Source organism: Coenobita brevimanus, chromosome 29 (genome assembly GCF_032717465.1).
Source record: "Coenobita brevimanus isolate Jiangsu-jjx chromosome 29, ASM3271746v2, whole genome shotgun sequence".
Taxonomy (NCBI): Eukaryota; Metazoa; Arthropoda; class Malacostraca; order Decapoda; family Coenobitidae; genus Coenobita; species Coenobita brevimanus.
The window spans coordinates 42,966,189-42,987,930 of NC_136982.1; the positions used below are offsets into that span (position 1 = coordinate 42,966,189).

The following is a 21,742-nucleotide window of genomic DNA, read 5'->3' on the forward strand; positions in this document are numbered from 1 at the left end:
CTACAGGTACTCTTTTTTTTTTTTTTTTTTTTTTTTGCGTTTTGGTTTGGTGTTCTCTATATTTCTGACGGAATGTTGAACTCCAAATTAAGGAATATACATTAGAAAAAAGTTCTCTATAAGCAGTTCCTTTTTTGAATTTGGTGTGGCGCTCTCTGCTGTTATATTTCATTTTTCTTTACTGAGAGAATAGAGCAATGAAGAGCGAGGTGTCATGGCGTAGGGCGAGGGGCGGAGATGAAGTACGATAAAGCGGCAGAATGGACAGGATAAACCCCTTAGCAGGACCACTAACCAGAAGAGACTCCATCCACACCACCACCGCCACCATGGGCACCAGCAGGGCGGGCACGGGGGCAAGACAGGGCAAGGGCAATGGTAGTGGGAAGAAGACCATTTCGAGGGATGAGCTGGTGGGCAAGGAGGGTCTGGCTCTAGGTAAGGGGATAGTGGGCGAGGGAGTGGTAAGGGAGGAAGGAGTTGGCATGGAGGCAGGAGCTGGAAGAGAATTTAGGGATGGGATGGTTAGGGATGTATTGGTGGGGAACAGGGATGGGACAGGGAGGGAGGGAGTGGTGGGAAAGGAGATTAGTAATGGTGTTGGTGGTGTTGGTATTGGTAGTGTTGGTGTCAGTAGTGTTGGTGTGGGTGTTGTTGGTGCCGGTAGTGTTGGTGTTGGTGTTGGTGTTGGTGTGGACGTGAAGGGAGCACCCACAACGACAACAACGACAACGAGTAGCGACATCACCCACACCATCGCCGAGCTCTCCCGTCGTCGCCTGGCCAACGACCCGGCCATGATGCGAGAACTCAAGCGATACCGAAAACTGATGCTCCTGACCCTCCTTCCCGCCATCACCAGCGAGAACACGGAGCAGGATCGAGGCTTCACCTACGAGGGCGATGGCACCTCTCCCTGTTTCCGAGGACAGCCTGACGGAACAGACGACCCCTTCAGAGATCCAAACGAGCACCTGCCGCGCCCTGAGCCTATTGACGCCGTAGCGGGAGGAGGCCAGGGCGCGAAATCTGCTGAAAGTCACAGGGGGCCAAGCAGGAAATCGCTACCCTCTGGACCCGCAAGCGCTGGTACTCGTCTGCCTCTGTCCCTCCGTAACTCTCTCGACACTTCCCCTAGGGCCTCCCACCGACGTCGAAGCCACGATGACACCTCCCCGCGCCAAAGGAGTCGACGCACAAGCCACAGCAGCGATCGACAGGAAGGGCGGACCGACGAGAGTGACGTGAGAGGGGCGGGGACCGGAGAGCTGGACCTCTTGACTCTGGCGGCTCTGTATCTGGAGAGTCGACAGAAGGTGCTGGGAAGGGAGTGGCATAGCAGGTCCGACTTGCCTAATACCAGGTTAGTTACTTAAACACACACACACACACACACACACACACACACACACACCGCTCGCTGGTGCAGTGGTAACGCTCTCGCTTGCCAACTGGTGGACGGGAATTCGCGCCTCGCTCAGGTTGCGAAAAGTTTCACTGACGAAGTGGGTGGTTACTGTCCCCCTTGAGCAAGGGGACGGGTGTGTGCGAGTGTGAAGGTCACAGCCTTGCCCTTAGATTGGACTATATGAGCTCTCAGCTCCCTTCCGGGAGAGTAAAAGCTGACGATCACGACCATCAAGTGATCCTGACCGACCCGGAATTACACACACACACATTTATCAACATACTTCCTGAACGGATCTGACTCGCTTCCTGTCTTACAATTGTATTTAGCACGATGTGTTATACTGTAGTTGTTCTGTATGTGTAATTTTTTTCTTTCTGTTTCTGCCTCTTACTTAATGAATAAGGTTAGGATGATGATGATGATGATGATGATGATGATGAACTGAGGCAGGATGATGATGATGATGATAGTGATGAAAATGTCGATGATTAATGGTGAAGATGATAATGATGATGATGTTGATGAAAATGATAATGATGATGATGATGATGAAAATGATGATGTTGATAATGTTACTACTGATAATGTTGATGACGATAAGGATGATGCCTGCCTATCCTGCTCACTATATCTCCACTACCCACAGACCCTTGGGGCAGCTGGGGGGGATGGGGATAGCCAGGCCCCGGAGACTGTCCCCCCTCTCCCCCCAGGACGCGCCCCTAGTGGAGAGGGACGGGGGGGAACTACAATTACAAAGGTACTCTTCTGTTGTTCCTACACCCGCTGGCCTACACCTCTCCGTCAACTACACCCAGAATTTGAGCCTACGTAAGGATTCTACACTTATCTATCTACGCATTGATCTATCTATGTATTTGTCTATCTGTCTGTCTTTCTGTCTATTTGCCTGTCTATCTAGTGTTGTCCCTAGGCGTGCAAGATTACGTCTATCCGATAACTATAAACAGAATTTGGGTCTAGGTAAGGGTTCTCTGTCTGTCCACCTATCTGTCTGTCTGTCTATCTGTCTATCTGCTGTTTCCCTACCTCAGCAATACTACACCTATCTGTTAACTATAAAAGAAAAGAATCGCCTGACGGTAGCAAACATGAGCTGAAATTGTAGTAACCACACTGGCAGACGAAAAAAGATGTATTTCCAAACATTTTTGGCCACAGCTGTCGCCCTTCAGTGGATCTACTGAAGAGGGCGACAGCTGTCGGCGAAACTGTTTGGAATACATCTTTTTTCGTCTGCCATTGTGGGTTTTTGTATCCTATTTCATGGTCACGATAGTGTGACTCTTCAGCCATAAACTATTATCATTGTACAAGTGTTGAATCCTCCTCCTTCTTCTCTTTCACGTAAACACAAGCTAAAATCATCGTAAAAATGCTGAATCCTCCTTCCTCCTTTTCCTGAAGATAAACAAAATAAAATCATCGTAAAGGGGTTGAATCCTCTTCTTTTTCCCGCAGTTCACCGTAAAAGTGTTGATACCTCTTCTTTTCCCTGCAGTTCACCGTAAAAGTGTTGAATCCTCTTCTTTTCCCTATAGATAAACATGAGCTAAAAATCATCGTAAAGGTGTTGAATCCCCTGCTTCTTCTTTATCCTGTAGATGAATCCATGTACTTAGCCGAACGTGCCCGCGCCCTACGTCCCCGTCTGCGTCGCCTGAGTTCCATGGATGACCTAGTGGCAGACACCCCCAACGGCCTCCCCAGGGACCTGCACAAAGCTACCTCCGCACCTGACCTCTCCGGCAGCGGCCACGGCAGGTCACGGCAGGATCAGGTGAGTACGGGCGTTGTTCTAGATTAAGTTAGGTTAAATTAGGTCAGGTTAGATCTAGTAAGTGAGGGTTACATTCTAAATTAGGTTAGTTAAGGAACTGAAAACCAAAAGACGAGATTTTTAAGAAGGTCGAAGTGAGCATTCCACAAGGTAAAGAAAATCCTCAATAATAATTTTTTTTTTTTAATCAGCTCTGGCGTGCACTGCTCTCTGTTATATTGTTTTTGTTTTTCTTTTAGGGAACAATTTGTGGGTTCCTGGTTTATAGTTCCTTCTTCCTTGCATAAAAAAAAAAAAAGTTGTCGTAAGTATAAAGAATTAAAAAAAACGTCCTTATGCACTTCTTCCATAGCGACGTACTTGCTATATGACACCTCGTGGGCTTAGAATGCTCCCTGACACTTCTTGATTAGCGATTGACTCTCCCTATGACACCTTGTGGGCTTAGGAGGCTGTCTGACACCTCCTTGGCGACTGAGTTTCTGTTTGACACCTTATGAGTTATATGTCTGTCCGTCCGTCCGAATGTTTGTCTGTCTGTCTGTTTGTCTGTTTGTGTAAGTGCGCGTCCGTGTGTGAGCTTGAGTGCTTGCGTGTGTATGTGCGTGCATGATCGGGTGTGAAATGTGTTTATGTGTGTTTGCGTGTGTGTATGTGTCGATATGAAATGTGTATGTGTTTGTGGGTAGGTGTGAAGTGTGTGTGTTAAATACACGTGCACATACGTGTGTGTGTATGTGTGTGTGTGTGTGTGTGTGTGTGTGTGTGTGTGTGTGTACGTCCTCACAAAATGTCAAGAGTCAGCTGGCTTAGTTATGGCGTAGTTTTTTTTTATGGATCATGGTGTGTGTGTGTGTGTGTGTGTGTGTGTGTGTGTGTGTGTGTGTGTGTGTGTACTTAAACATTAATGAAAAAACGCAGGGTATGTGTACCACTCATCTATGATTACATGTACGTAAGAGTAATGTGTACGTTTGTGTGCGTGTTAACTATTACTCTGTCACAATGTAAGGCATTCTAGCATGCGAGTTATGCCGCAGTTCTCCCCCTCTCTCTCTCTCTCTCTCTCTCTCTCTCTCTCTCTCCCTCTCTTTGTTCCAACTAACGCCGGACGATTTTATTCAGCTGAAATGGTGAACACAGTAAGCAGGTGAACAAAGTAATCAGGTGAACAAAGCAAGCAGGTGAACAAAGTAATCAGGTGAACAAAGCAAGCAGGTGAACAAAGTACAGAGGTGAACAAGGGAAGTAGGTGAACACAGTAAGCAGGTGGGTATAAGCAGGTGGCAAATGATTTATAAGTGGGTTAGATCAATACTTAGGATTTTTGAGGCAGCTAGGTTGTAATGTGGTAGTGGGGTGTGGTGGTGTGGTGTGGTAGTAGGGTGTGGTAGTGTAGTGTGGTAGTGGAGTAGGTGTGGTATGATGTGGTTGAATATTTTTGAGAGGTGGATGTGGTGTAGTGGTGGGGTGGGTGTGGTACAAGTATGGTGTGGTGTGGTGCTGTGTGGCGTGGTAGATGGACTGGAGTGCAATATTGTGTAGGGTAGCTTATAGTGTACGGTAGTGCGGTGGGGCAAGTATGTAGTGGTGAGGTGTAGTGCACTGTGGTGAGGCAGGTGTGTGATGGTGAGGTGTGGAACAGTGTAGTGGCGAGGTGTAGTGTGCTGTGCTGTGGTGTGTCGTGGCGAGGTGTAACACAGTGAGCAAAGTAAGTAGGTTGAGGGTGAGCTAAGAGTGTGTGGGATCAATACCTGTGGATTTATGAGCCAGACAGGTAATGTGAGCACCGGAAGGCAGGTAGGTAGGGCAACAAGGCGCCAGGTGGGTCATTGATTGCAACACCAGGGCGCGGGGAGGCGGGGGTGTGGTGTGGTGTGGTGTGGTGTGGTGGAGTGGTGGGGTGGGGTGGTGTGGTTGGGTGGTGTGGGATGGTTGGATGGGGTGTGGTGTAGGATGTGGTGTGGTGTGGTTGGGTGGGGTAGGGTGGGACTGGGTGGTATGTAGGTGTGGTGGATGTGGTGCGGTTAGGTGGTGGTGTGGTGTGGCAGGTGTAGTGTTATATAATGCAGCGTAGCATGTGTGGTTCTGGTGTTGTGTGGAGTGTTTAGGTAGTCGTGGTGTGAGGCGGGTCGATGTGGTGTAGTGTGGTGTGATGGTGATAATGCATATGTACAGAATCATCATTTACTCCTAGACAGATAGTAACTACAGACCTTACACCTTAACTTGGTCTACATTTCTGTCTTTTTCCAATTTATTTCACGTAACTCAGTGGCAGAAAAAGTTAATATTACGGCTCTACATTCTTTCCATAGCATTAGTAACCAGCATCGTATTTCAGAGTCAGTCTCGTGTTACAACTGAGCATTCAAGATGGAGAGACGGCAATTTTAGGCCAAATTAAAGTGAAAAGAGTGTAATTTCTGTAGTTTACGCTATTGATCTTTTATATCCGTCTCGCCTAGTTGAAGTGAATGGGGTTTAATTTCCGTAGTGTATGTTATTGTTCTTTTATTAACTCCTTTCGTCTTGCCTGCAGAGTTTGTCACGAGTATCCTCACAAGAGAGTTTATCCCCACCCTTGGTCACGCCCGCCCGCGCCAACACGCCCACGGACACCCACTCCACGGTCCTTGCCCGCCCGCAGATAGTGGGCGGGTCCCTAGCCACGAACAGTACCATAGACACAGCCAGAACGGTCATGGGTTACGGTCAAGGTCTGGAAGGCTTATCGGTCCCTGCGGCAAAGAATCCAGTACCGCAGTTTCCAGAGGCTTCACGTTCCGTCCTCCCGCCGCGTAAACTCCCATTCAGGTGGGTATTGGTTAGCTCGTCATAATCACAAGTGGAAGAGCTTGGGTTCGACTTTTGTGATGATCAGGCTCAGTATTTCCCCTCCGTCCATCCTCACTCAGCAGTACAGTTTGGGACCTGGATATAAATGTGATTATTGCGTGTCGTATTCAGGGGAAAATTATTCAATGACTCTCCTTTCGTCAATAGGCGCTAATCTAATCCTTCTTTGCTTCAGGTCTCCCAAGGCACCATCAACAGACGCCAGGGTGAGGGACCTACCCCTGACCCCCCCACCCACCGCCGCAGTGGAGGGTGTGAGGAGGGGCGGTAGGGTGCACCTCGAGCCCCTCACAACAAGGAAGGTTTCTCAGTAAGGCGGCTGGTTCTTAGGAAAAAGTCTCAGTAAGGCGACCGCTTCTCAAGACGGTCACGAAAGTCTATAAAATTCCTTGAGAAGTGCAGGAGCCTTGAATTATCTCCCATAGGCCTGAAAATTTAAAGGACTGTTGAACTACGCTCCTATAGTCGGTCTATGTTACCTTGGTCCTCGTTTTTGTCATTTTGCAGCTGATTTTAGAAGGGCTAGTGACATAATAAGACAATACTATGGCTCAATATCCTTTCCTTGGCACTTCATCGTCACTAGCACAATATTTTAGTGTTAATTTCTTGTTATAACTCAGCACTCGGTGTGAAGAGATGGCAATTCTACTGTAGGTCATGTTGGAGTAAAAAGGGTATTGATGATAACTACATGACTGAGAGATTTCCAGATGAGCTAAACTATTCAGTGACTGTCAAGCTGGTTCGAATTACTCTTCATTAGCTCAAGAAATAAACAGATAAATGAATAAATAAATAAATAAGTGGGTGATGGAGGAGGGAAGGATATCACAGGAAGGAGCGTCAGTCGAATTTTTAAAGATGTGGAGATGAAGGCGCAAACAGCATTTCTGACACGTAGCTACGAATTATAGTGATATTTTCGTTTTAACATGACTGCTGAGCTGAAGCAAGAATTTAACAAAGGAATTATTATGTTAGAAAAAAAGTGCAGTGTAAAATATAGGAACACAGGAAATATTAACACTGGAATGATTTTGTTAGTCACGAAGAAGTGCGGTGGAAATGATACTGAAGTTGAACTGTCTTCCTCTGCCACTAAGCTACAGGAAATGAGCTGAAAAAGGACAAATATCTCCCTCGTAACTAAGAAATTCGGGAGCAGAGGCAAGTTTGGTGTTGTTTACTAGCTTCACGTAACGCCATATCGACCCCCGGGACCAGAGCATAAGCGACGCATTGCAGGAAATAATGCACGAGTCAGCCCCAATAAAGAGAGAGAGAGAGAGAGAGAGAGAGAGAATATTACGTAGAGCCGTGAGTTAGTGGCATAATACTTTCGTTCAGATATTCAACTTATGTAACCACGATGAATTCTTATTTTGGTGCGTTTTTGCCACTCCCATATCTTCTTATTCAAATTCCAAACAATCTCTCGTGTGGAAGGGGTTAATGAATGCTGTGTCAACCACCCCCATCCGAAAACTCACTCCAAAATTAAATAAAACTGGAAAATGCAACAATGCGTAAGAAAAACAAAAATTCAAATTCCTCGTTTTCTTTAATGCTCCATCAAACCAGGGGCGTCTTATATATATTTTAAAATCTCTCTTCAGACGATTCTATTCAGCTTAGTGGAGACTGTTCGAACTGGAGGGGGTTAGACTGAGCCTCCATCAACCCCTTCACTACAGGAGATGAAGGAAACCGTCTGGAGGTAGCAAGATAGGTGAGAATACAGGAGAAAATACAGTAAGGCAAATACGTAACTGGTGATACTATGATACTGTAATGATAGTGTGGCATGCTTAACTTTTGTAACATGGTGATAGAGATTGAGAATGAGAGTAATAAAGACAGCTATTATCAGTTTTGTCTTTCTTATTACTCCCTAACGCCTTTTCCATAGCGATTTATTTTGGGATGAGTGGTTAATCTCCTTCGGTACGTTATGCAGAGTATGGTGATACTGGAAGGGTTTATATAACACAGAAGGGGACAGTAAGGTGCAGTATAATAAATCGCTTAGGAAAAGGTGTTAGGGAGCTTCCTTAACAACGGGAAAACAGGCCCTTCGTTATGATGGTATTTCTAATTATTATTCGTATTTTAATCGGATGATTTTATTCAGCTCAGGGACTTTGAAATGAAGTGGTTGGATGATGATGACGCTGATGATGATGATGGTGGTGATGAAGCTGAAATGAAGTGGTTAGAGGATGATGATGATGATGATGATGATGAAACTGAAATGATGATGATGATGATGATGATGATAAGAAGGAGAATGAAATGATTGGTGATGAGGAAGACAGTGACGATAACGATGATGATGAGGGAGAAATGATGATGATGATGATGATGAGGAGGAGGAGGAGAAGGAGGCGGAGGAGGACAATGACGATAGCAATGATGATGATGAGGGTTGAAAATAATGATGTTGTTGTTGTTGATGATGATGATGATGATAATGGCCAAATAATCACCAACGACAACGATAGCTACAATAATCACCCTCAATAACAACTACAGAGGTCACACAAATAAACATCCACATCTTTGGGACCAACATACGGTGTGGTAAAGGTTTATTTGATCAAGATGGTGACGCAGATGGTGGAAAGGTACAAACACAAACACAACAACAGTAATCAAACCAGCCAACCCTGAGCGACTATCGTTTATGTATATATATATTTCAAGTAGGTGCTGAGCTGTGGGTTAAGGGTAGTTAAAAAAATCTTCACTATTAGGGCTCGTCCTCACCAAAAACCATGCGGGTGCGGGCGGGAGTACTGTATCGCTTTCACCCACGGAACTTCCCGCCCGCACCCGCCCGAAGCGAGTGTGGTCGCTTGTATGGGCTAGAGTAGTGCATAACTCCCGCCCACACCCACCCACACACGCCCACACCCGCCCGCATTTGGTGTGGACGAGACCTTACGCAGATCTGGACTTTATTCACAAACTTACGATCAATTCACTGTCGCAACTGAGAAAGGTTTTTACAGGGAGGAAGGACAAGGAGAGGAAACTGCAGAATCTTCCCACCTGACTAGCTCTTCCTGTAATAAATAAATAGAATAAATGTGTAAGTAAATAAGTAAATAAAAAAATCAGAGTTTCGATAATTCTTCGTAACTAAGATTTTTTTTTTTCTTACGGGCCAAAGAAGGAAGAAATCAAGGTGTACATTTATCTTGTTTTTCCTGCAAAAAAATAAGTAAATAAATAAATAAAATAAATAAAACTAACTTACAAGGGAAGGCTATAATACTGAAAATACAAAATCTTTCTGTATTTCTCCTTCCTCCTGGGAAAAAAAAAAAATACGGGAAGAAAATGATCGTAACTACGTATATTACATTAAGAATACAGTGTCTCTCCCTGTGTCCCTCGTTCTTCCTGCAATAATTAATCAGTTACGACAGGGCACTGGTTGTAAGTTACGTGAATCTTAGGGTCACATTCTGAGAGGCAGAGGAAGCTTCGTAACACCTTTATTTTTACGATTTATTTGGAGTATTATGGCTCAGTATTCTCTATGTTGTTTATATCGCTTTTCATATCAACAAATTTTCTTCAGATACAAGAGGTTAGTGAGGCGTAATACTCAGAATAAATCGCTTATGAAAAGGCATTACGAAGCGTCCGACACCACTCAGAATACGGCCATTTCAGCTGCCTTTACATGTTTGAAGCAAACCAGGCGCCATCTTTGCTAGCCACAGAGCCACTCACAGGCCAGAAGACTCGCTGTTCTTGGCAAGGTGATGAGTTTTGAGTCAGACCAAACTATTTCTCGCAAAATTTCGTTGCTATGGAGACCTGTTTCTCATACAAATTGATTGAAATTCTTAGTAAAAAATATTCAATTTTTTTAGGAGAATGGTAGAGTCTCAGAGGATGTGATCTAGGAGTATGGTAGCGTCTTGGAGGATGTGATTTAGGAGTATGGTAGAGTCTCAGAGGATGCGCCTGGCTCCACGGCTAGCTGCAATGTAGTCTGGCGTGCACAAGAAAAATCCATTATCAGTTTATGCTATTACTCATGTTCATCAGTATTTATAACACTATTTTCCATGTTAAGAAAGAACTTCCAACTAGCAAAGAACGTCTCTAAGAACATCAATAACAAGGATCGAGGCCCACACTTGCCACTAAGATGCGTTCCAGTTGACGTAGTAGCCTTCACAACACCTCTTCCTTAGCTAACCAGATTGCATGTTAGGGCAAAATATTTTCTAGCATAATTATCAGTTTAACTAATCGTCGTCAGCATTATCTCTCTCAGGATTTGAAGACCAGGTAAGCAGGTGCCTGTGGTGTCTGTCCTGTCTTGTCAACGGTGCATTTCATCCTCCCTCCCACCTTCTTACATGACCCTACCCACCCTTCTTCGCAAAAACTATTAGTCCAGGTACAAGAATGCACTGAGAATATGATTACACACCTTATTTTAATTTCTTCAGTGACAGACTTCATATCCATTTAATGCGAATGAAAATCCAAGTCTAGAGAAATAATTTGTATTAAAAAAAACAAAAAAACAAAAACGCCTATGTAAGTCCTGAGAGGGTGAAGGTGTAACTTGCAAATTAAGTCGCTAAGCAAGAGGTGTTACGGAGTCTGATAAAACAACAAGAGTCCTTGCCTTTCAGAGCACCACATGTACTGCCTCTTACTATGAAACATTCTGGAGAGTACTTACAGAACACAATTATTATACTAACATGTCTAATATATTACGCATATTAAAAGGGCCAAAGTGACATGATTTACAACTTAAGTACAAACCACGAAAGCAATATACAGAACACAGAGAGTACATTACGTGATTACAAAAGGGTTACACAGGGAATATGCCAGTGGTTTCTAGTCTGGGATTCGGTATTTAAGGTTCATGTACACTCTCCTCCAGTTCCGCATTGGGGTTCACATACAATGGCCTCTAGTTCCACATCTGGGGTCTACATAAAGTCCCCTCTGGTTCCACTTAAGAAGTTTGTGTACAGTTTCTCACTTGGGGTTCAGTTATGGTGTCCCCCAGCTCCACGTTTGATATTCATGGTCAGTATCCTCCTGCATTTACAGACAAGCATAAAGCAACGTGGCCATGCTGTATTTGTTTACATATGAATGGATGAACCTCCTTAATGAAGGCTTACTGTGGAATCTAGATTATAAAGATATTTGGCAAATTCCGAAAAAAGCTACAAATGTTAAAACACGAGAAATGTGAAAGAGCTGGTCTCTGTATGATTCTCATTACGAAGAGAGAAAAATATATATTTCCACAACAAACATAAATGAACTAGAAAAAATTATCTGACGTAACAGGGGAAAAAAAGTTCACCAAGACCATAACCTAACTCCCACAGCAAAGCCAACTCTTCAAGTGAACAATAAAACTTTTGTGAACATGGATCCTAATGACAAGACTCAAGTATTGCTGTGAGGCAGAGCTGGGTAACCTTCATATTGCTACACACATTCTGGGAGGAAGGAAGGACAGGCTGCAACAGGCTTTCTAGATTCCATTTTCTTTTTTTTCTTTCAGTCTAGTAGTTGGTGAAATCTCTAGTCTTGTGTCCCCTTCATAATAAATTTTCCTCCATCATCATTGCTATGGTGAATAGTGAAGAGGGTAATAAAGGAACTTCTTCATTATTTCTGTAATGAAAACTAAAAGAGGTCCACTGGGATTTCTTCATTATTCTTACCGTAATAACTAAAGGGAAACCACAGTAGTATTTATAGAGAAATTGAAGGGGAGTCCAACAGGATTTTTGCATTGATGCTTAAGGGGGTCCATAGGGATTTTTATAGTGAAGTCCTTAGGGATTTTTATGGTGAAAGTGAAGAGGGTCCACAGGAATAGTTTTATGGTGAAACTGAAGGAGGTCCACAGGGAATTTAATGGTGAAACTGAAGGAAGTCTACAAGGATTCTTAGGTTTCTCCAAAGCTGGAATGAAGTACTAACCATCTCGGAAACCACTGACATGAATCCTGTCGTCTACTAAAGCATTATTACAGGTGGGCTTTACAGGTATATTCCAGGTGACAGTAGAGGTTTGTAGCACCTCATCTTTAGCGATTTATTTAACATTTTCCTTAACCTGCTCCTCAATACTATTCAGCTGGTTTAAGTATCGACATGGTTTGCATCAGTAAAACACACAGGAGAATATGGAGGTGTAATATGCAGAATAAATCACTAAAGAAATGGTGTTGCGAGATCTCAAAAGCCACTTAGAACACCACCTTAAGATCCCTAAATTTGCCATGTTGCATAAATACTAATAAGTCTTTCAGTGCAATGACGTCTCTTATACTTTATTTAGTCTGGTTTCGTGATGTGTTGCAGCCTAGGAAGACGTCTAGAAGTGGTTTGTAAAGGCCTGAATTTTATCTTTATCCCCTCTATTGCACAAGGCCTTCTAAGCTGAGAAAATAGTCTGATAGTAATAGTTGTGACTGTAGTTGTGGCCCTGTGTCATCTGAAACGTGAACCCGGTCGACTGCAGGACGATGCTCCCGTCCTGCAGTCCACCATCTTTCTTTGGGGGAGATAGGGAGGAAGTTGAGGGACTCTTCTATACCTGGGCAGTGGAGATGCGTGGTTATATCAGTGTCACCACGTGAAGGCGTCCCTCTCCAGCAGAAATAAGAGACGTCATCGTAGAGAAAGGCATAAGAACCTAACGTTACAATGATCGACGTCTTAATTTAAATCAACACGAGCTTTCTTGATCAGCCATACAATTGGATTTAATAACACAGACAAGAGCTGATGTATGAGCAAAGTATATAATCCTTATGTGTATTTACAAAGCAAAGGGTTAGAATTTAGCTGGCCATGAATACTAGTGATAATGTAATTGTTGAAAAGTTACATTATTTTGAAAGCAAACTAACAAATATATAGTTTTTTTTTTTCTCAGTATCACAGAATTACAAACCCTGTTCATTTTCCATTTTCATTAATTAAGCAGGACAGGGGGTACAAAAGTTTGCCTAAAATTACACCTGTCTGACTTCTCACCTTCCTCTTCTAATATTGAAAAACTGGGAGGCTTATAGTTCTCTTCCAAAACAGGATTCTTTCTCACAGGATGCGTCAGGAGGGAAAGTAACGCACACACGCACCAAAATGTGAAGCAGACGCAGTGGAAGAGTAAGCAAACTTTTGTGCCCGACCGTACATTCTAGACGCATACACGAAAAGTTTTTCAAGACAGTCTGTTCCATCCCTCATCATGTAAAAAAAAAAAAAAAAAAATGGCAACTGAACGATATCTGTGCAGAGAGAGAGAGAGAGAGAGAGAACGAACTATGGAGACTTACTGTGCTCTACATTTTGAAATAGAGTAAATGGCTTTGAAACTGCACTGTCTATCCCATCTCAATAATCGTATCTCAAATTTCATTACGTCACTCAAGCTTGGAACACAATTAGACGTCACTCTTGAATTTTAGTTGCCCAGAATTACCAGGTATATCAAAATACAAGAGGAAATATCGCCAAAACCATACATCAACGAACATCAGAGTCTCAGTATACTCCTTTCGGCTACCGTGTGTACCTTGTGGACATAAATACTGATCCACCGCTTTGACATAAATAACGAAAGAGTGAGTAAAGATTTTTGAAAGGCAGTGTTGGGATTTTCAAAGCCGAACAAAGATTCTCTAAATATTTTGTAAGATTTTCATAATTCCTGGATTTTAAAAAAGGTGTTTGATATTAATGTCTACAGCTATACATCAAATGAATAAATAAATAAATAATGGAACTTAATGTGTTCTGCATTTTGAAACACGGGGTAAATAATCCCGAAACACCGCATCGTCTATCCTGTTTCAATAACCATGCGTCAAAATTTGCTTTATATTTCAGCTAACAAGAGAAAATATCATTAGAATCAGAGAACCTCACAGAAAAAGGCTAAAAGAAGACATAAATTAAGGGATACTATCTTAAACCAACAAATATTTGCCTGACACTAATACAGGACACAGATGAGGCCATAAAGGAAAATGGGAATAACAGTAATGGTAGTTGAAACGCCACGCTAATCTGAATGTGAACCCGGTGGGCTGCAGGCTGAATCTGCCCTCCTCCTGCAGCCCACCATCCTCCTGTAGGGGGATAGGGAGGGGCATTTAGGGGGACGTTTAGGGGGATAGGGAGAGGCATTTAGGGGGACGTTTAGGGGGAAAGGGAGGGACGTTTACGAGGATAGGGAGGAACGTTTGCATAACCGATCAGTGGAGCCAACCGGTGATATCAGTCCACCACGTGAAGGCGTCCCTCTCCAGTACCTGAAAAGGGAAAATGCATCACTTAGTCAAATGATCCTACGGTTATCTTGGCCCTTCATCCACTGCAAATAAGTTACGCCAAAAAGAATTGAGGGAATGAATGAATTGGTCCACTCCAAATCAGAATTACTCTCCGACATCACCATTTCCACTCCCGTCAACACCCCTTCACTCCAACTCCATCGTCATTAACTATACTCCATTTTCAGACATAAATTATAGTTAACAGGTGATGGAATTGGAGGGAGTATGGACAGGTGTGAAGACTCTTGCCCAGGTGTAATACTAATTTGTCATGATGTATTGTGTTTGCAGTCGTTATAATATAATTTTAGTCATCACTGTTCTTGACAATCTCATCCACGACAGACGATTTGCACAGACGAGTTGAGGCGCTAAGAAATGAAGGTAGACAATCGCTAATAATAAGAAGCAAAGTAAAGAAGTAAATTCCCTTTATTTTAAGCCCTGAAATCCTACTTTATGGCATATTGGCGCTCTTCTCTCCAATTCTCAGCGCCTCATTTACGTCACACTTAAAGGAATTCTTATCTTTACTGGGAATATGCTGTCTTTAACCGTGATTATTTATGCCTACTTGAGCACTACTTGAGCAGGCACACAGCACTCATAACAAAGTCTGCTTCTGCTTAACCCCTTCGGTACCATGACGCCTTTACACTGTTCCTGCTACCAACAATAAAAATAACCTTAGGAATAGCCTCTAGCATACTCAAGCATATTTTTCACCCCTTGATCCTTCCTAATCTTAATATAATCGTATGTTGGTAGCAGGAATATAATAAAACACAGACGGCATCGTTCTGAAGCGGCTAACTGAATCCCAGGTTAGGATAAAAAAAAAAATGGTTACATTCGTACTTCTAAAAAATAACATCATGCTGCAGTGAAGTTTTTCAGCGTGAATTTCAGTAAAAAATATATATATAAATAAAAGCGTGTTGGTAAATTATTATGCATACATTTATTCATACGCTTAATCTACTGAAGCCGTTTATCTTACAGTGTAGCAACGAGTTCCATAATATTAAAGACTTGTGTTTCAGACTCGCGCTGTGTCGCTTTTAAGGTACCAAAAACTAACTTTAAGATCAACTTCATGCATGACTTTTAAAAATGAAAAATCTCCATAAGAAAAATAGTCACAAAATTCATATATTCTGTACATTTAGACTGAAATTACCTTACCAAATAACAGCTCATGTGGTAAATGTTAAAATAATTTGGGAATGGAGCGTACTCTACAGGTCTAATACGTAGTGACACCCAGCCAGGTAGTAAAGATCTCAAACGACTCCGGGATTGTACTGTAGGATGAAGAGCAGCTGCGTGGGATGACTAGGCAGGTGCGCTCGTGGTCGTGGTGAGCGTGGAGGTGGTGGCGCCCTCGTGAAGAGGAATATCGCTGCCACCAATTCGTAAATCTAGTACTCCGTGAATCAAGAGCTCCTTGAATCTTGTCCTCTGTGAGTCTAATGCTCCACGAAGTCAATGATTCATCAGTCTAGTACTCTACGGCTCTAGTATTGCTTGAATCAGGGGCTGAGAGGATCCGGTGCTTCGTGAATCTAGTGCCGCTCGGTTCCGGTGCTCCGCGACTCTAGTGTTTTGTGATTCTAGGGCTCTGTGGGATCTGAAACTCATCAGGACTTGCTGAAACACTACATCTGCTGACACAACACAAGATCCACAGACACATCACTACACCCACGGACGTAACATCAAATCCGCGGTCGTGACACCAGACCCAAAACATAACACAAGGTTCGCGGATGTCCCACTAAATCCAAGTACGTATATACCACTATTTCTTAAAGTGACCTTGATCCACGGACAGGTGACTTTGATATTCCACCACACGATTTAGCCACTGAGAAGGTGAGTGGAAGACAATTACCGGAACAAGGTGGAAAGGCAAGTTGATTGGTACAAACTGTTTAAACTTCTACCTGTCAATGCACGAACGAAATACTGTGCTAAAAACAAGATATTACTTGTCTTTCGAAGCTTTGCTAGTGAACAGGGGCGTCGAGAGGGGAAAGGGGAGAGGGATGGGGAGAGGGAGAGGAGATACTAAGGGGAGGGGAAGAGAAGAGGGGTGAATGGGAGAGGAGAGAGGATGGGGAGAGGGAGAGTAGGTCTATTCCTAAATCCTTGCTCGCACCAAAGCTAAATATGCCACTGAAGTCTATTTGTTAATGAAAAGCGAAATATCGATCTTTGATTCATATATGTAATACCGGTAGTGTGTATGGCAGTGTGAGGGTGTGTAGGGTAGTATGAGGGGGTGTTGGGTGGTGTGAGGGTGTGTGGTGAAGTGTGAGGGTGTTGTGGGGTAGTATGAGGGGGTGTTGGGTGGTGTGAGGGTGTGTGGTGAAGTGTGAGGGTGTTGTGGGGTAGTATGAGGGGGTGTTGGGTGGTGTGAGGGTGTGTGGTGAAGTGTGAGGGCATATGGGGATAGTGTGAGGGGGTGTAGAGTAATATTTTTTCCATATAGGGATAGTGTGACAATGTATGGGGTACTGACCATGGAACAGTGTGAGCAGTAATGTGCAGGCATGTGATGTTACACAGTATGAAGGTGGGGTACTTAGTGTGAGAGCTTAGAGTGAGAGAGTCAGTGTGAATAGCAGGGCGTAGAGTGCATGAGGCAGTGTGAGCAGCAGTGAGGAGATTTTGTGAGCAATATGGCACTTTGTATACCACTTAGTGCAAGAGTGTGGCATCAAAACAAGTCATGTGCTGGGGTGGGGAGGGCGGGGGTAGGTTTAACAAGTCATGTGCTGGGGTGGGGAGGGTGGGGGTAGGTTTAACAAGTCATGTGCTGGGGTGGGGAGGGTGGGGGTAGGTTTAACAAGTCATGTGCTGGGGTGGGGAGGGTGGGGGTAGGTTTAACAAGTCATGTGCTGGGGTGGGGAGGGTGGGGGTAGGTTTAACAAGTCATGTGCTGGGGTGGGGAGGGTGGGGGTAGGTTTAACAAGTCATGTGCTGGGGTGGGGAGGGTGGGGGTAGGTTTAACAAGTCATGTGCTGGGGTGGGGAGGGTGGGGGTAGGTTTAACAAGTCATGTGCTGGGGTGGGGAGGGTGGGGGTAGGTTTCGACGATGCTGTTTGCCCTGTACTGGCTCTAGGACGCCCCTGAGAATGGAATAATTAGCTGCAATATCCACTGAAATATTATTGAACCTGACATTATCTTTGACTGTTACAAACCTGACTACAGTGCATTAAAAATAACTGCTATTTCTCACACGTAGGGGTTAAGCCTCTGTAATTAGGTGACGTATTCTATGGTTCTTCCACCTTAACTTGGCCCAAAATTTCGTTCTCTTGTGGTTTATTTCACGTAGCTCAGAAATGGGCAAACCTACGGCTCTATGTCCTTTCCATAACACTTCTTCGGGACTAGCATCATATTCTAGTGTAAATCTTATGCTCCCAGTCAGGATTCAAGATGGAGAGATGGCAATTTTAGGCCAAGTTAGAATGAGAAGACCTTAGTTAGTCATTGTTACCTCCAGACGATTTCTTTAATCTTAGGAGAGACTGTGATGGAGTTAGTAAAAGCTATAATAAAACCCCCTTGATCAAAATCACTTCTAAGCTAAATAAATCATCTAAAGGCAGCACTATATATAATAAAGAACACGTCATCAGAGGCTAATAACAATAATAAATAATAAAGCACAGGGCTACTACTACCACTGAATTCTGGAAAGTGTTCGTCATAATTACCTTAAAAACTTACACTTAAAAGTCATCAGTCAACGCTAAATATAAACGCCTAACTCAACGTGGGTCTACAACAAAGATCTGGTTAACTCTTCAGCTGCGACGGGCGAGCCTTTGTTTACGTTTCGGTTAACCGTCTCACGATAGGGACAGTTCTAGGATTCTGCCACTCTAGATATTATTAGATGATTTCATTCAGCCTGAGTGTTGATCCGGTCGCCATTACCCCTCTTAGCGTGGGGACAAATCTAGTTTTCATTCCAGGTAACGCCATATGATTTGATACAACGGAGAGCGAGTCACAAGAGACTAAGGGTGCTAATATTAAGCAATTTCGTTCACTTCAGGGAAAAACCAATAGGAAAAGTAAGTAGATAAATAAAAAGATCGATAAATAAGAACTAATGGACAGAGTACAGAGGTATATGAGAGAGGGGAGTGTTGGGGGGAGGACACCGAAATGGCAGGGGACAGGGCGACATGGGGGCGATTTGTCTCTGGCCAACCGTTGCGGGATTAAGGCGTCTGGCTAGAGTTAGATAAAACTAAGAACTCTGAATCTAAATCCAACTAATGCCAGACGCTTTCCTTCAGACCGGCACCATCGCAGCCAAAAAGTTAGCACAAGTCTTGGCTGCTAAGAAACATCGCTAACAAACATCAACATTGAATTATCTACAGTTGTAAAGCCACTTAAGTGTTTGCTAATTAGGTCCTACGTGTGGTCACTTCTAAACACATAAGGGCCGCATTCAGCTTGGCCTAGATTTCGTAATTCCTCTTCCTTAGCGATTTATTTATTCATTCATCTGTTTATTTATTTATTTATTTATATTTTACATCAACAACATACAGAAAGATATTAAACCTCCAGTCCAGGACTTTCTTTGTTATACTTTGACTATCTTAAAAAAAAAAAAATCTAGCTTAGGAGTGGCCTGGTACTGAAAGGACTTGATATTATAGACAGGGGTTAAGATACAACACGCAAAATAAATCGCTCAGGAGGAGGCATTACGAACTCTTAAGTCAGCCATTACACGACCCAAAAAGGTGATTACGAAAAGAAATTACACCGTGCAGGATGTTAATGAATTTATACACTACCTGTTGAGCTCAGGTGAGGTTGTTAATGACCAAAAAAAAAAAAAAACAATTAAATGTGCTCTGAAAAAGATGCAGGAGTTACCAAACGAGTTATTCACACGCTACTAGTTATTCACACGCTATGAGTTATTCACGCGTCACTGCTGATTATTCACACGACGGTTTGAGTTATTCACACGTCGCTACAGCAATTCACACATCGTTATGAGTTATTCACACTTCGTTGTGAGTTATTCACATACAGTATCAGTGCAAGTTATTCAGATATCATGACTAGTTATTCACACTTCATTACGAGTTATTCACACGTCACTGCTAGCTACTCACACCATATTACTAGTTATTACAAGTTATTCACACGTCACTGCAACCTACTCACACAAATAATTTTCACATATTTAACCATTTCTCTGGTCAAAATTGTCTTAGCACTCACACTCGTCTTCCAAAACAAATCACTGAACCCTCACACGGTTTTCACAACTCTAGAAATCTCCCACGCGAGTTTTATTCATCTGTGAGGGAGTTGTAGGAGCCTGAGGGAGATTTGAAGACCTATTTTCCACACGTACAATCAAGCAAACAAGTATGGCGCACCTGGGAATTGATGTTAGAGAAATTGAGCGAGTTTTGCGGACACATGAATCAATTTAACATGTTTCCTTTAAAAATATACCATTCAATATGTGACGATTTAGGCGATTTCCAGTTCCAATAATGACCAAGGACAATATTTGGACTTATAATGAAACAGTGCCACATATATCACAATGCCTCCTCCGTGTCTGAAACTGGTACGTGAAGTGAGATGGCCAATACTTTTTTTTTTTCTTTTGTTTGACTGTACGTAGAAGTTTGATGTGAAATAATGAATGGAAAAAATGATGTGTTTCCACCAAATATTATGCTCTACATCTACAGGCTACATCCTACTGAAAAGCAAAATTCAAAAATCAAATATTACACGTTAAATTTGCTCAAGTTTCCTGCTGTTGAGATTATCCATGTTTGTACCATCTTGAAGGAGTGCTGGTTCTTCCCTCGCACAACCCTTTAAGAAGTTTTTGTTCCTGTACTCTTTTCACCTTCACTTGGCCCAGATTTTCGTCCTTTTCCAGCTTATTTCACGTGTTAACGCCAGCTTGACACTCTTGACACGCCAGCATGACACTCTTGACACGCCAGCTTGACACTTGACACTCCAGTCTTAAAGATTACCTTCCCTAATATCGTTTTCTAGTGAGTGAATGTTCCTTATTTTCTCCCTAATCCTACTTTTTCCATCCAATAAAGGCCTTACTTTTGGGTCAGTCTGTTGTTTAATGTGTGGATTTTTTTATTATTATTATTATCCGCCATTGTTTTTTCCACCCCATGACGCCTTTGTTGTGGTTTTCTGCTCCCTAAAACAAAGAATTCTTGATAAACCGTAATATTTCAGGGGTGACTTCGTAAAATATCCCCCTCGCCAATCAACCCTCCCCCCTTCCATCTCACACTTGGTTGTGAATTCATTTACTGTGTACGTCTTTGAGGAAACACAGCATCTCAAACGACTCAAGGAAGAAAGCAAAACATTACGCTCACACTTTGCATTTTCCAGTCAAGGCTTCTGTGTAAGAGTCTGTTTTCCTCTATAAATTCTCGAGTCAACAAGAATTACGGGTGAAAAATTTAAAAGACATCAAAATTCTACACTCAGACCTTCCACCTTCACTCCAACATCAAGGGTTTGGATGTGCGAGTCTGTTATGTAAGAGATTTTTGAGGCAACCCGGAGAGGCTTCACAAGGCTTCAGTTTTCATATTCAGGGCTGCCTTCCATCCTGAACCCTCCACTCATCAAGGCCTTTGTTATGGAAGTCTGTTTGGGGCTAATTTCTTCTTCTTCACCATCACCATCATCATCATCATCATCATCTTCTTTTTTTACTTCTTCTTCTTCTTCTTGAGGCAGCAGGGATTATCAAGGGTGACTTCACTAGATATCATCCTCCACTATCCTCTTCTCCTCGACCACATCCCTCTTGAAGGAAAAGTCGAGGTGAAGGGCTGGTTCTTATGCAGTCCTATCAGACTTTGCCCTTTCATCACTGCCTCTCAACCCAGTCAGTCCTTGCATCTTTCAACCCATCAACATCAAGGCATTGGTAACATATAATCCTTGCCCCTTACATCCTAGCAAGGCAATGGTTACGTTAGATTACTCCTTGATTTATACATTTTCCTCTGTTCTAAAAATCCCTCCATCTTCCAGCACATCCAGGTTTTGGTTGTGAGCACCTGCTGTGGAAATTTTCTAGCCAACACGAATTATTAACAGACCACAACATACCAGCCTCCAGAGTCAATCTTTTAATTTCCACTCCCTTAGCTCTTTGGTTCGAGTTCGTTTTCTTTAGCTTCCACCTCTTCAAGACTTTGGTTGTAAGCGTCTGTTTTCTATATAAATTCTTGAGACAACACAGAAAATCAGGAGAGA

General features: G+C 43.0%; 1 protein-coding gene across 1 annotated transcript; it reads left to right on the forward strand.

Annotated features, from left to right (window-relative positions):
• Positions 1–485: 485 nt before the first annotated feature.
• On the forward strand, positions 486–6,437 carry LOC145395036 (uncharacterized). The gene is made up of 5 exons (XM_080268780.1): positions 486–1,363; positions 2,058–2,242; positions 3,037–3,212; positions 5,755–6,029; positions 6,247–6,437. Exons 1-5 carry the CDS (start codon positions 486–488, stop codon positions 6,383–6,385), a joined length of 1,653 nt encoding a protein of 550 aa, XP_080124906.1. The 3' UTR covers positions 6,386–6,437.
• Positions 6,438–21,742: the final 15,305 nt, after the last annotated feature.